This window comes from Chaetura pelagica, unplaced genomic scaffold (assembly GCF_000747805.2).
Source record: "Chaetura pelagica isolate M959 unplaced genomic scaffold, ChaPel_1.0 scaffold224, whole genome shotgun sequence".
NCBI lineage: Eukaryota > Metazoa > Chordata > Aves > Apodiformes > Apodidae > Chaetura > Chaetura pelagica.
The window spans coordinates 1,441,823-1,457,552 of record NW_009953316.1 but is presented as its reverse complement, the minus strand read 5'-3'; the positions used below and the strand labels follow the sequence as shown (position 1 = coordinate 1,457,552).

At 38.1% G+C, this 15,730-nt stretch overlaps 1 protein-coding gene across 2 annotated transcripts in view; it reads left to right on the top strand.

Annotated features, from left to right (window-relative positions):
* CHCHD3 (coiled-coil-helix-coiled-coil-helix domain containing 3) overlaps positions 1–15,730 on the top strand; it is a 181,557-nt gene that overhangs the window by 56,341 nt on the left and 109,486 nt on the right. For both annotated transcript variants that reach the window (XM_009998101.1, XM_009998102.1), the window contains exon 4: positions 1,560–1,704. In XM_009998101.1, the coding sequence (XP_009996403.1) occupies positions 1,560–1,704 (145 nt within the window). The remainder of the gene's footprint in view (positions 1–1,559; positions 1,705–15,730) is intronic.

Sequence of the window (15,730 nt, the reverse complement as noted above, 5' to 3'; positions counted from 1 at the left end):
TTTAATATTGGAAAAGAAAAGAAACCTCTGGCAGCCTTTTCCAGATATTATCTGATTTCCTGTAACTTGTTACTCTGTGGGGTACAATATGAATAAAGAAGAGACATTTTTAGGGGAAAACCAGTTGTGGAAAATAAACTCCAGAAAGGAATGAGGAAGGAGCTTACTTCAGTCTCTGGAAGTGCCAGGTGCTTTCTCCACTGTCTTTCAGAAGGATAATCTGCTGAGACTCGTATTTTGACACTTTTTTTCTTTCTAAAGAAAACATGATTTCTCCAATCGAAAAGACAACCAGTGTGTTTTGACTGCACCATTGATTGTGTGAATGGTTTGTTACATCAATGCTGCTGGAATAATTTGGGGGACCATGGGAAATCACTTAATGGCATTTGGTCCATGTCTGCATAATCTGACTTATTTTTTCTTGCCAGAGTAATTGAAGATGCTGCTTAATAAACTTTTTATAAAGATTCCCAGTTGGTTGCTGCATTTCAGAGACTTGTGCCTGAGCACAGAACTAATACATCTTGTAATTTTCTTTTTTCCTCTCCACCTCACTTAAATATTTTCCCTGGGGAAGAATCTAATGTACTGTAATGCTAGTACCTTTTACAAAGTGACCCTACTCATTATGATTTGTTCTCTGAAGCTCCCTTGACAACGTATAAATGCACTGAGAATACTTAAGCTTATTCTCCATCACTCTTTCAAAAATCTATTTGAAAACTGGTGGTTGAGGCTGCCATTACACTTCTGAGTTCCCTAATGCTGACTCTGTGTTCAGTGTCACAACATCCAGGCAATGGAAAGGTTTTTATTAGCTAAATAATTTATATCTAGGTATTTTCATGACAATTACATCTGGTGTGCTTCTGTCGAGTGCCACAGTGAAGATTTTTGGTTGTATTTATGGTTTGTGACATTGAAATGTTGAGGGCTTTCTGGGACTATAGTTGCTTTTATTAACTCTGTTGCAATGAGTTCAATACCTATTTTCATCCCATCCTCTCAAATAGCTGGGAAAGGTTTATTATGGCTGTTGGATCTTTTTTGCTGCTTGGAAAATGGATTCAGTGTTTAGGTTTATGGTATGTCCAGAGATAGGAAAGTATTAGTGCATTTCAGAAAAGAACAAATCTTTTAGCTCAGAGTAGGGTGCATACTTGCTGGCAGAGAGAATTATTTTCCTGGTAAAAGAATTCCTTAAACACAGAACACAAGCAACCAACAGACAAGAGTTTCATGCATATTTTTATTACTTAAGGATATATTTACATAAAGCGGTTGAATGAATTATATTTTGTGTGATTTAATGAATACTATAAATACTATTTTAATATTACATGTACTCTATGAACACATTTCTATTGTGTTATTTACTGTTATATTATTAAATATTATATTAATGATATAATATTAGCATATGTTGATATTCAGGTGTCCTTAAGCCAATCACAGTTCATCACAGCAATTCCTTTTTACAGCGACTGTGCCTCTGGCCTTTTCAACTCCATGTAGATGTCATACCTTCAACCTCTTTTTCCCTCCACCTTCTCTAGGTTGAAACAAGAACAGATGTATGTACGTGATGAGTTTGGCAAACTTCTGGAACGAGAGAGGATTTCATCCAATGAACATTTGACTCGAGCTATTCTTCGGGAGAGAGCTGCCTCGGAAGAGGAGCGGCAGAAGGCGCAGCGTTTTGTAAGTTCAGAAGCTTTTATAGAAGTCTCAGGTTTCTCAAACAACCATGTCTTCAGTCTTGTTTCTTCAAACTTTTTATTACTAGTTAATATGATGTAGTTTGCTTTTTTTCCTGTAAAATATCCTTGTCTTATGAGTAGTTGAGAAGAAAGGTCCTAAACATTCTGAACGTTACAAATCTAATATGTCTTCTGATGTGTGTGGGTAATATTAAAGGTATATTTTTCAGAGGGTGGAAAAAAGAGTAGTCCAGGTCTATGATGACTAAATGGCTAGAGTAGCTCTGATCTGGAGACAGGCTGGGAGACTTGGGGTGTTGAGCCTGGAGAAGAGAAGGCTCCAGGGAGACCTTAGAGCAGCTTCTGGTGCCTGAAGAGGCTCCAGGAAAGCTGGGTGAGGGACTTTTCAACATAAGGAAGAAATTCTTCCCCATGAGGGTAGGAAGGCACTGGAACAGGTTGCCCAGGGAGGTTGTGGCTGCCCTATCCCTGGAAGTGTTGAAGGGCAGGTTGGATGAGGCTTGTGCAGCCTGGTCTGGTGGGAGGTGTCCCTGCTCATGGCAGGGAGGTTGGAACCTGATGATCTTGAAGGTCCCTTCCAGCCTCAACCATTCGGTGATTTAATTTGCTAAATTTGTTTATTACAGAAGAGGTTAAAGGATATGAGCGAACTTTTCTAAAAATTAATTACTTCATATTTAAAGGAAATCCTTAATATTTCTGGACTTGAAATCTTGCCCAACAAAAAAAATTACCAAAGTATCAGCTTTGAAGTATTTTGTGTTCTAGAAAAAAAAAACAAGCCTAACTTTTGAGGATTGTCTCAAGCCTTGGAACAAGCTTAGTGAAAAATTCTGTATCAAAGAATCATATTTCATTAGAGCTGGTGTATAAAAATTTCCTGACAAGGAAGTCTTAAAAAATGGCTGGCTGTTCTCCTCTGATAACTGACACTATATATTTCAAATGTCTGGCAGATTTATAACTTCTTATAGATAGTGCTTGCTTGCTTTATTGAATCTGTATTGACTCTAACAATAGTCATTGTTCTCTGAGTTAGGACTATGCTTTCTTACATATTACTTGAGTAAAAATAATAAACAAGTTGGTATTTTCAAGAAAAAAGAAGTTTAAAATACTTGTGTGAGCATTCTTGTTAAAATAAATGGGATTACTTATGTCAGCAGCTATTTTAATATTTGTTTGGCTCTCTGTATATGAAATAAAATCCAAGCTTTTTAAGATTTATTGATTTGTAGCACAGAAAACCAATCCCTTCAATAAGCAATAGTTTTATCTCTGCTGTGCAAGTAGAAATCTATTGCCCATGTTATTTTTTTCCAAATCACAATTGAAACCCAAGCACATTTAACTTAAATACACCTGAGTATCTTTCACAGATGTTTCTTGATGCTTTTCCACCTCTATGGTATTTTTCTTGTTGAACAATATTCACAGTATAGTAAACCAATGTTGAATATTTGTTCATTTTAAAAGATGAGAACAAAAGAAAATGGAGGGGGATTATGAGCAAGGTGCAGCCTTAGTCTTATGCTTTAAACCCTCTGCTTCTTAATATTGTACAGGAGAGATAAAAGTTCTGTGGCCTCAATCTAATGAGGAGCTGAAGATTTATAATGGGGAATATTATTTGCATAATTACCAGGGGGTTTGCATCTTTCACTTAGCACTGTAGTTAGCACTGTGCTTCTGAGAATGCCTTTCTCACCAGCCAAATGCTTGAGAGGTTTCTTATTATGCATCTCAAACTGGTTTATTTAGCCATTATGTCAATTTTATTGTTAATTTTTACTTACTCCAGGATATTTGAGTTAGCACTGCCTACGTGAAGCATTTGGGGATTGCTGTTAATTCATTTTGAACCTTATCAGCCTGGGGACTGGTGTTCCAATGTGTGTGGTGTTGCTGTGTGTGGTGTTGGAAGAACAACATAAAATGGTATTAGTGAAATGAAGGAAATGCCTTAAAACCTGATAGGATGTCCCCTCAAGAGGAGGACAGCATAACTTGCTGCCTTCCAGTGGTCATGGCATCATTGCCTGGCATTTTAGAGCTAACTACCAGATATGTGCCTTTATGGAAGCACAGACATGTCTAGTTCTGGAGCCTCCAACATAAGAATGACATGGAGCTTGTGGAGAAAGTCCACAGAAGAGCCATGAAGATGATCTGAGGGCTGGAGCAGCTTGAGGACAGGTTGAGAGAGTTGGGGTTTTTCAGCCTGGAGAAGAGAAGGCTCTGGGGGGACCTTATGGTGGTCTTGCATTACCTGAAGGAGCTTCAGAAAAGCTGGGGAGGGACTTCTGACAAGAGCTTGTAGTGATGGGACAAGGTACTGGCTTTATCTGGAAGAGGGGAGATTTAGGTTACACATCAGGAAGAAATTCTCTGATGTGAGGGTGATGAGACAGGTTGCCCAGGGAGGTTGAAGAAGCCCCCTCCTTGGAGGTGTTCAAGTCCAGGTAGGATGGGGCTTGGAGCAACCTGGTCTGGTGGTAGGTGTCCCTGTCCATTCAGGGGGGTTGGAACTAGGTAATCTTTAAGGTCACTTCCAACCCAAACCATTCTGTGTCAGGCCATGGATATACTGGTCATCAGAAGAAAAGCAAGGTGTCTGAACTCTGCTAGTGACTTACGTGTCTTTGCATAGCATCTGGTTTTTGATCATCTCACTGTTTCTGTCAGTGAAGCTTTAAAATACCTTGAGCTTCTTTGGTGAAAATAACTGCACATTTGCTATTAATACTGCAAATCTGTAATTTCCATTACAGTTGGTTAATCCTTTGAGGTGTACTGTAAGATAACTAAGTAGCAAGTGGGCTTAGTGTGTTTGTTTCCTTAAAATGGGTCTAAATATGAAAAAAAGTCATTCTCACCTTCCTTGCAAGTCCTTTTAGAAGTTAGCTCATTTGTTTTCCTTTAACTGGTCAGTTTTGATTCTCTTGGCTCTATTGCTTGTGCTAACTCTATTTGTTTCATGTATGCAAGCTGAATTTATAAAATAACATGTGTGGGATGTGTCTGTGTGTTCTGTTTGTCAGGTAGAAAAAGCAATTCCATGTTCCAGTCAGCTGCTACAGTAGGTTTATATTTTATGTAGCCTGGATTTGATCTGGCCTGTCAGATTCTTTTTAGAGACAAGTGTTTCTGAAATGTCACTAACATTACCAGCAAGATTAATTAATTTTCTGCCAAATTGTTTAGCTAGTGCACAATAAAGGACATTATGGTTGGAAAGGAAGGAATATTTTTTGTGTTTCTAAAGGCTGAAAATTCAATTTTAGTAACTAGACATAAAATTGTTAGACTGATGTAAGTTTTCCTATTCTTAAACTATGTTAACATCAGCTGCTCCTTGTAGTTTCAGAGAGCAGAAGCTTTTCAGTGTTAACAGCTCAAAAGTTAGCATGAACTCTTCATACAAGCAAAGAAACTTGCTAAAATGAACAGCTAAAAAAGTGAAAGCCTTGCAGGTGCCAAGAACTACAGAAAAACTTAATTAGTCTCTAAGCAAAATTGTTGCACTTCTCAGAGCAAGAAGCCTGAAAGAAGGCAGCAGAGCTTGGGCAGCAAGGTGTAAAGTAAAGGAGGGGGCATGCTTAAAAAACATGTTTAATGATTTAAGTGAGCAGAATGTGGAGCAATGTGATACCTGTTGGGCTAATATAAAGAAATTAACTTCTCCAAATCCATAAAATATGACCAAAAGGATTCTAAGTATCAATTAACAAGAGGTTTAAGAGCCAACACACACATGTGGATGCACACTCACACACACACACCCACCATGGAACAGAGATCCTACCAAAGATTGTAGACCAAGGAGAAGATGGGGGAGTATGAGCAACCTGTAGAAGAGATGTGTCCATAGCAGCAAAACACCCTGAATTATTTTTTCACCTGTCTCTTTAGAGTGGAGGAGCTTGAGAAAGTTCCCATTCCAAAACTTTGCAGAGGTCTTCTCAAAGAAGATTGGAGATACGAAGCTGCTGTAGAAAATGTTGAGGGAGATTAACAGTTTTACCAAGAACAGCTCTTCAAGCCTGGCTCAGGTTCATAAAAAGCTCTGAAAGAAATTTGGCTGTGATAGATGAGCTAATGATAGCTGAGCTATTTATGTGCTGTGTAAGCTGCTAGGGAAAGCTCCCTCACTCCAGGTGGACTGGAAAGTGGTGGATGGGATGTCAAGTTCTTAAAAAAACAATTCTGGGGGAGATCTAGAGCTTTACAAACCAGTGATTTTGATGATAGTACCAACCAAGGTAGGAATTACAACTTAGAGTGGAATTTCCAGACCCTGACCCAAGCCCTCATGGAGTCAGGGGGAGGATTTATTCAACTATTTCAGCAGAAATAAGTCCAGCTGCTGTTGACTCGTTTAATAATGGCTTCAGATGCCATTGACTTTGAGGAGTATTTCAGACCCAGCCTGACCTTCCTTCTCCCACAGCACTTGGGTCTAGTCTTTAAAATGCAGAGCCAGTGAGAGTGTACTGAAGAGCTGCTGAGATCTTGGATCTCCTCTGGCTTCTCTCCCATCTCTGGAGAGATCCTGCTGTTTCCATTGTGGTCAGGCTGATATATGATATTTAATTTTCCTTTCAGTGAACTGGCTTATTTAGAAGTGTCAGATGTACACCAGTGTTAGGTGCAAGTGCTGCTTTGCTGGTAAAGAGTTGCTTCTTTTTCTGCCCGTTTCCGTCTCTGCACTGCAGTTCACCCCCTTGTCTGTGGTGTCAGTGCAGATGTTGGGGGCTGGAGCCCACACATTACAAATCCATCCTTGGAGGCCTTTTCAAATGCTGCCCACAAGCTGCTTTGTAGTTTGCCTGCAAAAATAGCTGAATTGAGGAAATTGCAACATGTGTATGAAGGACAGGTTGTCAGGAGAAGAAAATGAAAAACTTCTTGAACTGATCCTGCCACCACAGAGGCTTTTTGTACCTTTAGCTTTATTTAGTCAGTTTGGAGACATGACATTTGCCAAGTATTCCAGTGTTTTCATCAAGATACAGTGTGTTTTAAGCACTACTTGAGAACTTCCAGTAGCAGTGCAGTTGATTAAAATATTTCTTCCATATCCTTAGCATGTATATGGTATCTTTTCTGCCCAACTTTCTTGAAGAAGGACTTCATAATGAATTAAGTCTTATTTCAGTCTAGGCATAAAGAATTTCAATACTAGTGTAGTCCTTTTTAGTAGAGAAAAGTGCAGTTGAAGACCCCACACTTCCAACTGCTCCAAGAATATTTGTAGTGTGTTTTACTCACATAGGCAGCAGACATCTCCTCCTTTGCAGTATTTATTGTTGGAAATCTTTGCTGCACATCTAAAAATTGTGGATAGTTGAGTTGTGTATAGCCTTGTTGAGTGGCTTCAAATGTGGTAGCTTTGCCATAAATAGCTTATTGACATTCCTTCACTTGAGCCATTATGTGAGTCAGGGGGAGATGCAGAGAATATGGAGTAAAAACATCAATAGTTATCCAAAGTGCAGAGGACCTGTTTTATTTCCATCTCCTTATAATGAGCTGGAGTTCACTGTTAACATATTTGCTTCACTGTCTGGACTGAAACGAGCTGTCATTAAGACCCTATATATTAGAAAATGGTTTTATTGAGCTGCCAGTGACATTAAAGTCTCATTTGCTATTGAAGAGGCACAGAAATATTGTTCTGTTCATTTACCGAAACCATAACATTAAAATTTGATTATTACTGTCATTAGAAATCCCTGTCCATACTAATACAATTACATATATTTCCCCATGTGTTGTTCCAGGCTTTCATTGAAGTATCTGCTAGAGAAGGAAACGTGTTGTTGCTGAGATTTTGTTTTGGAAGTTTTCTTACACAAGAAGGTCTATTAAGTTTTCTGGTTTTTTTTTGTTTTTTTTTTTAAATCATTCAGTAGAAGTATCTTTCTATTAAAAAGCACTTTTTAAACCTTAGGTGACCCTGGTAATCAGATTATTGGGTATTTCTTCCTAGCAAAATCATACCTGAGATGTGCTTTAGCTTTTCTGAGCTCTGGAATCAATTGACAAAATACATTCCTGGGTGTGTTAGAGCTGAAGTGTGTTGAGTTATGTTAGGAGTGAATTTGACCTATTATCATAATTGAATACCTAGTGTTCCCCTCTGCTGTGTCTCAACTGGTTGGATGTTTTCCCTCTCATCCTTGAGTGGCTGATCCAAGTCACTCCGTAGAGCTGTGCTGTGACCTTTGCTTGAGTGCTACATTTATTTCTCCTGTCCTCAATTCATTACCTTTGTCAAGAGGAGGTCCTCTATTTTTCATAAGCAGATTATATTCTGACCCTTCCTGCTCTTTCCAGGCAGTCCTGTGCTAACCATATTTTAAGGATGACTTCACTGGAAAATACCAGGGGGAAGAACTACTAAATGAGTTAAGGCATTAGTTCTCAAGAGAAGTCTGTTTACAAACCTACAGTATTTATTACATACCTCATTTAGCTCATTCATCATTTTAATAGAAAAATGAATCTTTTCAGATGATTCTGAAATAATTTGAAGTAAACTACATAGCCTGAGGCAAAACATGATTACTTACTGCAGGAAGGGCCAAGCTGTTTCTGAAAAGTATGATATGATTGGTGAGTATAATTTACAATTGAAGGCAGTAAAAATATTAAAGGCTCATATTTGAAGATTAGACTTAAGATTTGGAAACCACATGATACAAAATTAAATCTAGTGACAGTTGTTTTGTCTCTTGCTCTTCAGTTCTTCAATTAAGACAAGTGGAATTTCTCTTCATCTCCTTGAAAATAGAAATTTTATGAAATTTAATGAGATTCATTTAGGTACATGGTTCTTTTTTTGCAGGGCATTGTTGTTACTGCTCTTCAGGAAGAGCAGTGTTGTTGTAACAAAGTCTTTTTGCATTTGTACTCGTGAGATGGGCAAGAGTAATTTGTTTTGTGTTTTTTTCCCTTTTGTAGAAAACAAGGTAAAAGCCAAGAAATGGATGAAGCAGTTATATTTGAATATTGAGGGATGTGATCAGTCTTGTTTTGTTTGGAAGGAGAGGGATTTGTTTGCTCTGTAGAGAAGGAAGTCAGATCTAATGAAGAAGTCATTTACATTTTGAAAATATTAAACTCCATTGCAATATACTTGCATTTGAATCAACATAATATCACAGATGTGGCTCATGTCTCTCCTGGCACACGTTGCTTCTCTCACTGCCTCTCTCTGTATCTGGCATTTCTACTGCAGTGCTAAGGTGTTTGGGACAGGAACCTGTTTTTCTCTCTTCTTTGGGATTTCAAGTAGATAATGTGAAACTACTGTATGAAGAAGCTGTTGCAATGCAAACAAAGATTGATAGTAGTTTTTTTTCCAGCAATGCAAGAAATGGGACTCATCAAATATTTGCAAATCATGAAAGATTTTCTAATCTGGACAAATATATGTGCCTTGAAGAAATGGACAAGACCCACTTGCATGTCTAAAATTACTTTTATTAATAAAGAATGAACAGATTTCCCTCCCTGGATATTAATATAGTTAAATAATGTAAAAATAACTTAAAATGGCCTGTGGGTGGTAGTACTCTTGGTGTTGTAGCCTGTAATCCCACTATCATTTTTGTCATGTAAACTGTTGAGCAAATATTTTATTTCATCTCTGAAAGTGTATTAAGTGCCTGTGAACTGGAAGTTGCTTACCTGTATCTCTCTCCTCTCCCTTTACAATGTCCATTCTGACATTTAAAATATTTGTTCCAATGTAACAATAGAAATAATTTTTCCTTCCTTCAATTTTTCACTTGCAACATGTTATAGATGTTGGGTTTTTTCTGTTTTTATATGTAATGGTTAATTGTTTTTTTTTTTGTCTGCCAAAATCTGACAGGAAAAACACTAAAAATGGAAAAACATACAGTGAGCTTTTATTCTCTTGAAATATTTTCTGAATGGTGAAAGGAATGTGTTTTGATGGTCGAACAGCATTTAAAAGCATGCTTGTTTTTTCAGTTCTTATACAGTAAAACCCAAGATGTTTGACAGAAGCAAAATTAGTCACTGTGTTATCTGAGCATCCAGATGAAGATCTAGTGCTTTACAAAGCCTGCTGCTCCATCAATTTGTTCTTCTGGTTGAATTCAAATTGAGTTCATTTTTATAGATTCACTGCATTAATACTCTCCTCTCTCCTCCCTCATTCATTAAGCAATTTGTTCTTGCTACTCCCTTTTTATTGAACAGCTAACGAAATTGCCATGCTATCTTTTCAAATGAATATCATCTTTCCTTGTCATGCATGGGCAAAAACTAAGCATATTAATCCTGTTTACATATACCTTCCCTTCTTTCACAGAAGACCCATTTCTGCCCACCAGATGTTTTGAAGGGAATGTTTTAAATTGTGTTCTCTTGAAGCTTTGAGCAGAATGCTTGTGTACAAATAGTTCTCCTTGGACTCATTTTGATTGCTTCTGAGCCTTTGGAGCATGTGCACCCTGCCAGTTGTGTGACTCAACAAAAGAGTTGAAGACTTGTCCTTGTACATGACATGATACAGACACATGCAGTGGATACACATGTTATATCCACATGGTACAACTACCTGATAGGAGGTTGAAGTGAGGTGGATGTTGGTTTCTTTTTTGAAATAATGAGTGATAGAACTAGAGGAAATTGCTTCAAGTAGCTCCAGGAGAGGTTTAGATTGGATACTAGGAAAAATTTCTTCTCCTAAAGGGTTGTCAAGCTCTGGCACAGGCTGCCAAGGGCACTGGTGGAGTCCCCATCCCTGAGGGGTTTCAAAGCCACGTAGATGTGGTGCTGAGGGACATGGTTTAGTGGTGGTTTCTTGGCAGTGCTGGGGTAACAGTTGGATTTGATGATCATAAAGGTCTTTTCCAACCAAAAGACTTGTGTGAACCTGTGACAAGTTTTGAAACATAATCCAGACAGTCTTCTTCATTTCAACAAAACCATTTGCTGTCTCCTGAGATTCTCATTCTGACCTTCATTTAATATTTGTTCACTCTCACGTTAGGGTATTTTTGGCTGGGTAAATACTCCCCTTGTCTCCTTCCTTTGGAGTACTGTGTTCCTTCCTTTGGTTTGAATTAGAAAATATATGAGAAGAAAAGTGGGATTTTTTTTTTTGAAATTATTAATAACTTGTTTTACTTAATGAGCACCTGAACTATTAAAGCAAATACTTATTTCATTCTATCTGTTCTTTACCTGAAGAGTCTTTACTGTACAACATGGGCATTTTGTTTATGAACACCATCTGAAAGAAGGGGAACAAAGAGGATAGTTTGGAAAGGATCTAGCCACCTGCATCTAAAAAAGTAATTATTTATTAAAAAGCCACTATATTGATTAGTGGTTTTGCTGTTGCAGTTTTATGGTACTCACTCTGTGTTGTTGTTGTATCTGCTGTAATCAGGACTCTGCCTCTTCTGTTGCAATGAAGGTTTGAGACAAGGCCCTTCCTTTTGAAGTACTGAGCTGAAAAAGCTTTGTTCTGGGCATCAGTAAGATAACAAAGTGGCACGTCATGTTCCTTATCTTCTGTTTTTTAGAGATCCCTTTTATTTTTGTATATCTCCCCTTTTGTTGAGAGGAGCTGAGAATCTAGATACTGAGTTTTGGTGGCAGAGTGAGCAGGATTTGTGCTGTTTACATCTCAGAAAGCCTGGAATAAGCACATTTTTTTCCTTTGGGACACATGTTGTCTCTTTGTTTTCCAGGTAGTTCTGTGGTCAGTGATTCTTGGGAAGGGAAGGAGGGATGAAGAGATTGTGCCCCACCAACTTTTATATATTCACAACTGTGCCCAACACTGGTTTTTAAACTTCAGGGTAATTAAAGGGGAGACACTGGTAGGTAAATAGCTAATTACATGCAAATTGCCTCATTTAAGAGGAGCTGACTCTTGGGGAACTTGAAGAAGGTTAGTGGTGGATTTCCATGATAATTTTTGATCTATTATTTGAAGCTCCTCTGCATTCAGGAGTCCCATTGCTGCCTGATTTTACATCTTCACATTTAGAAAATTACTTTCTTGGCTCTAAGGACAAAAGCTTTTTCAGGGTTGTTTTTTGAGGTTTTTTTCTTATTTTTTTTGGTTTTGTTTTTCTTTCATTGCATGCTTATTTTATAGTACCCTTAATTAGCAAACAGATCCTGTACAAGTGTCCTCTACCTGGAGTGCTATAAGGCATGGAAGTGACCTTCCAGCCTTAGTACCACCAAGACAGTATTATTAAAGTGTTTTTCCTGATGTATTTCTGAAAGCTTAATTCTGGTCCTGTGCTTGTGTGTGAGAGAGAGAGAGAAAATACACTTTAGCAAAGCTCTGTTAGGTATCTTTGAACAAACAAAAAAGCACTTTAAATTTAATGTTTGTAAGACTAAAATGACTGGCAGGACCATCAACATTTGCAGCAATGATTTTATATTCTGCTTTAACCAAAATGCTAACATAAATGATGCCTGAGACCTTTTCCTTGGTTTTGTTTTTTAATAGTTTTGCTGCTCTTTGTGCACTTTGACATATTCTTTATATATCAGTATAAAATTGAATGACTTCTGTTTCTGCTATGAGTTATTGAAGTAGTAGTGAAACTGGAGTGTCTCCATAGGGGAAATAAATGATGTCTGTGAAATACTGTTGCATGCCTTTTTATTTTTTTATCACCACTTCAAAGGGAGTTTATAAGGCTGGACAACTTTGTTGCCTCTCCTTGTCCTTCAGTTCTTGGTCTTAGTTACTGCATTTGTTTGGCAAAGCCTGCAACAGGTAATGGATACTGTAAGAGGAAGAATGTAACAATCAGGTGGAGTGATTTAACCTTTACTGAAGATTGTAGTTCTTGAGAATTTGTGTATGACAGGTTAGAATGAAATGTTATCAAAAGTGTCATTTCATACCATTACTGTTAGTGTTCTCATCATCATTGTCACTTATATTCACTTATATTGTTCACTTATAGTGTCACAAAATACAGTGTATGGTTGAAGATACTTGAAGTATCTTATCCTGGTAGAACTGATGATTTTTTGAATCCTGGAGAAGACATATTGAAAGGGATGGAGTTTTGGGGGGAAGAAATAAAAATGACAAATTAAAAATACTCTCAGTTTTTAAGTTTCCATGTTTTTTCATAGCAGGGTCCCTCCAACTGGATGTCTGGCATGTGTTGAGATGCTGAAGTGTTAGAGCAATAGGTGTTGATATATCTAAGGCAGGTGCATACAAATGCAATAAAAAAGGGTATGTCAGAGAGAACGTGGAAAGGAAATGGAATGTCATGGTTAAGTCTGTGGGGCTTGTTCTTTTAAAAGGTGTCAACACATTTTTTGGTCCTATCACATATAACTTGGGTGATTTTTTTAGTGTGGCAAGTGTGGCAGTATGTGCACAGAGCAAAGCACAGTCTGCCTCCTTGTTTCAAGGAGGGAAGAGTTTGAAGTATTAGGGTTAATAGATTGGGAAATTTCATATACTGTTTGATTCCAGTTATAAAAGTTACTCTGTTTTTAGTACAACCCTCTGAAGACTGGGGGCTGTTTAACTTTCCTGTTCCAAATAGCACAGTGTCATCGCTGTTCTGCAAGGTGCCATGGAGTTTGTAGCTGGAAATTGTCTCCTTCCAAGAAATGTGAGGCAGTGGCCTCTGTATGTAGGATTGGATGAGTCTGGTGGTCTCATTTTCTGAGGCTGTGTGTTTGGGGAATGTGACACGTGGGTGGCTGTGCTGCTCCTGTTAAAAAAACAAACAAACAAACCAAACAAACTTTAATTTATTTAAATAATGTAGACAATTGAAGCCAAACAATTCCCTTTCAAAATATTCTGATTTCAACAAAAGCCTACAAAACTGTTTGTTCTTTTTATAACTAAACTGGTTTCAGCTGTCAATTTTTCTGTTTAAAAAATTTCACAGGAAATACAGGAGAAGTTTGTCAACATTGATTTTTTTGGGAAGTCATGGCAAAAGAGATTACTTGCTTGTCACATTACTTCTTGGTTAATGTGGCTGATACTTGAATTTAGTTGGGAGCTTGGAAGAACCACCAGTCAGAACAGGAATATGCTGCACTGTCTTTTTCATATATGGTTGAATTCAAATCACGTTTGCAGATAAATAAAGAGAATTTCATTACTGCTCATTTTCCTAATTATCATGCAGATAAACAGTGGGGATTGTGACATTAGGAGAAGTAGCTTATGATTTTGCCTCGGAGAAAGAAACTCTTGCTGTTCCCTCTTTTCCCCCCCTTGGGCTATGCAGCAGTAATAAATGAGCAAGTCCAGAGTACTTTATGATAGATAGTTAATGGTGCTGTGCCTGAGCCAACAGGCTTGTTTCTGCAGCAGCTGTCACAACTCATAGTCATTAGCATACCTTTAATGGTTGTTTTTCAAAATAATTTCTACTAGGGTATTTAGTGTATGTGAAGGAAAAAAGCCATGACATTGAGAAGTGTAGGTGAGCGTTGGCTGAGTGTGGTGAAATGTGTACCTGTGAAGGGTGTAGGAGTGAATTGAAAGTTACAGAGTTACAGAATGGTTGGGGTTGGAAGGGACCTCTGGAGATGTAGTCCATGCTGGAGCATGATCCCCTACAGCAGCTCACACAGGAACATGTCCAGGTGGGTTTTTAATGTTTCCAGGGATGGAGACTCCACAACCTCTCTGGGCAGCCTGTCCCAGGGCTCTGTTACCCTCAAAGTAAAGAAGTGTTTTCTTACATTTATGTTAAACCTCCTGTTTGCTATTTTGTGACCATTGTTGCTTTTTCTGTCATTGGACACCACTGAGAAGAGTCTGGCCCCATCCTCCTGACACCCTCTGTAGATATTGATAAGCATTGATGAGATTCCCCCCCTCAGTCTCCTTTTCTCTAAGCTCAACAGCCCCAGCTCTCCCAGCTTTTCCTCAGAGGCCAGATGTTCCAGTCTTAATAGCCTGTGCTGGACTCCTTCCAGTAGTTCCTTGTCCTTCTTGACCTGGGGAGCCCAGAACTGCACACAATACACAATACAGGTGAGGCCTGGAGTAATTAATAATTAGCAATCATTAAAGTAATGTTATCAAACAGTCAAGTCATGACCACAGACTCACAGTGATGGCTTAAAGTACCTGCTGTTTTGGTGCAAGAGCAAAAAATACTTCTGTGGAATATCTATCAGATTTTCTTTTAATGCTTCTGAAGGCAGGCAAGAGGGATGTTGGAGGGAAGGATAATGAAGGGGTGTTGTCTCTGTGTTAGTAATGGGAGACCTTTTTAGAAGTACCCAGATAAATAGGTTAGTGGGATCTTTGTTTTACACTGTAGTAACTCATGTAGTATTTTCTTTTTCCATCTCACTTTTATCTGCCCATTTGAAGCATGGGGGGAAAAACTCAGTTATTTCTTTTGAAAGTAATGATGTTAAAAGAAGATACTGAACTAGAGAAAAATAATTCTTTGAACATGCTACCTGCAAGTGAGCTATTGCACAGCAGAAAAGTAGTTCCTATCATTTTCTATCGCTGTTTGGTATGGCATAAAATAGGTTTTAAATTGCTATAGGAACAGATTTGGCTTAAGGAAAAAACGGAGGTATTAAGACAAGCTTTCACTTTTTAAAAACAGATTTTCTTGCTAGGCTACATTATTTTCCAGTGCTGCAAGCTGTGTTCTTGTACTCCTGTTTGGTTTGGAGGCTCATTGAGAAATTAAGCTGTTCTTTCTAGAAGAGGAACTCTACCTTCCTGCAGCAGACCAGTAGAAAACTGGTGATCAAGACCCATCAACTAGAAATGGAGTAAAGTAGTTTGTAGGCAAGAAACAAGGGTGACCACATCATTGCTGTGAGTCAGTATGGTGTGCATTTGCCTGAAAGTGAGAGTGAGGTCTCAACCCTTAAAGGATCTTTCAAAATTGGTCAAATGTTTGACATCCTTATTGTGTGTGGGTTTTTGTTTGCTTGGTTGTTCTGTTTTGCTTTACTATATGGTCAATTTTGGT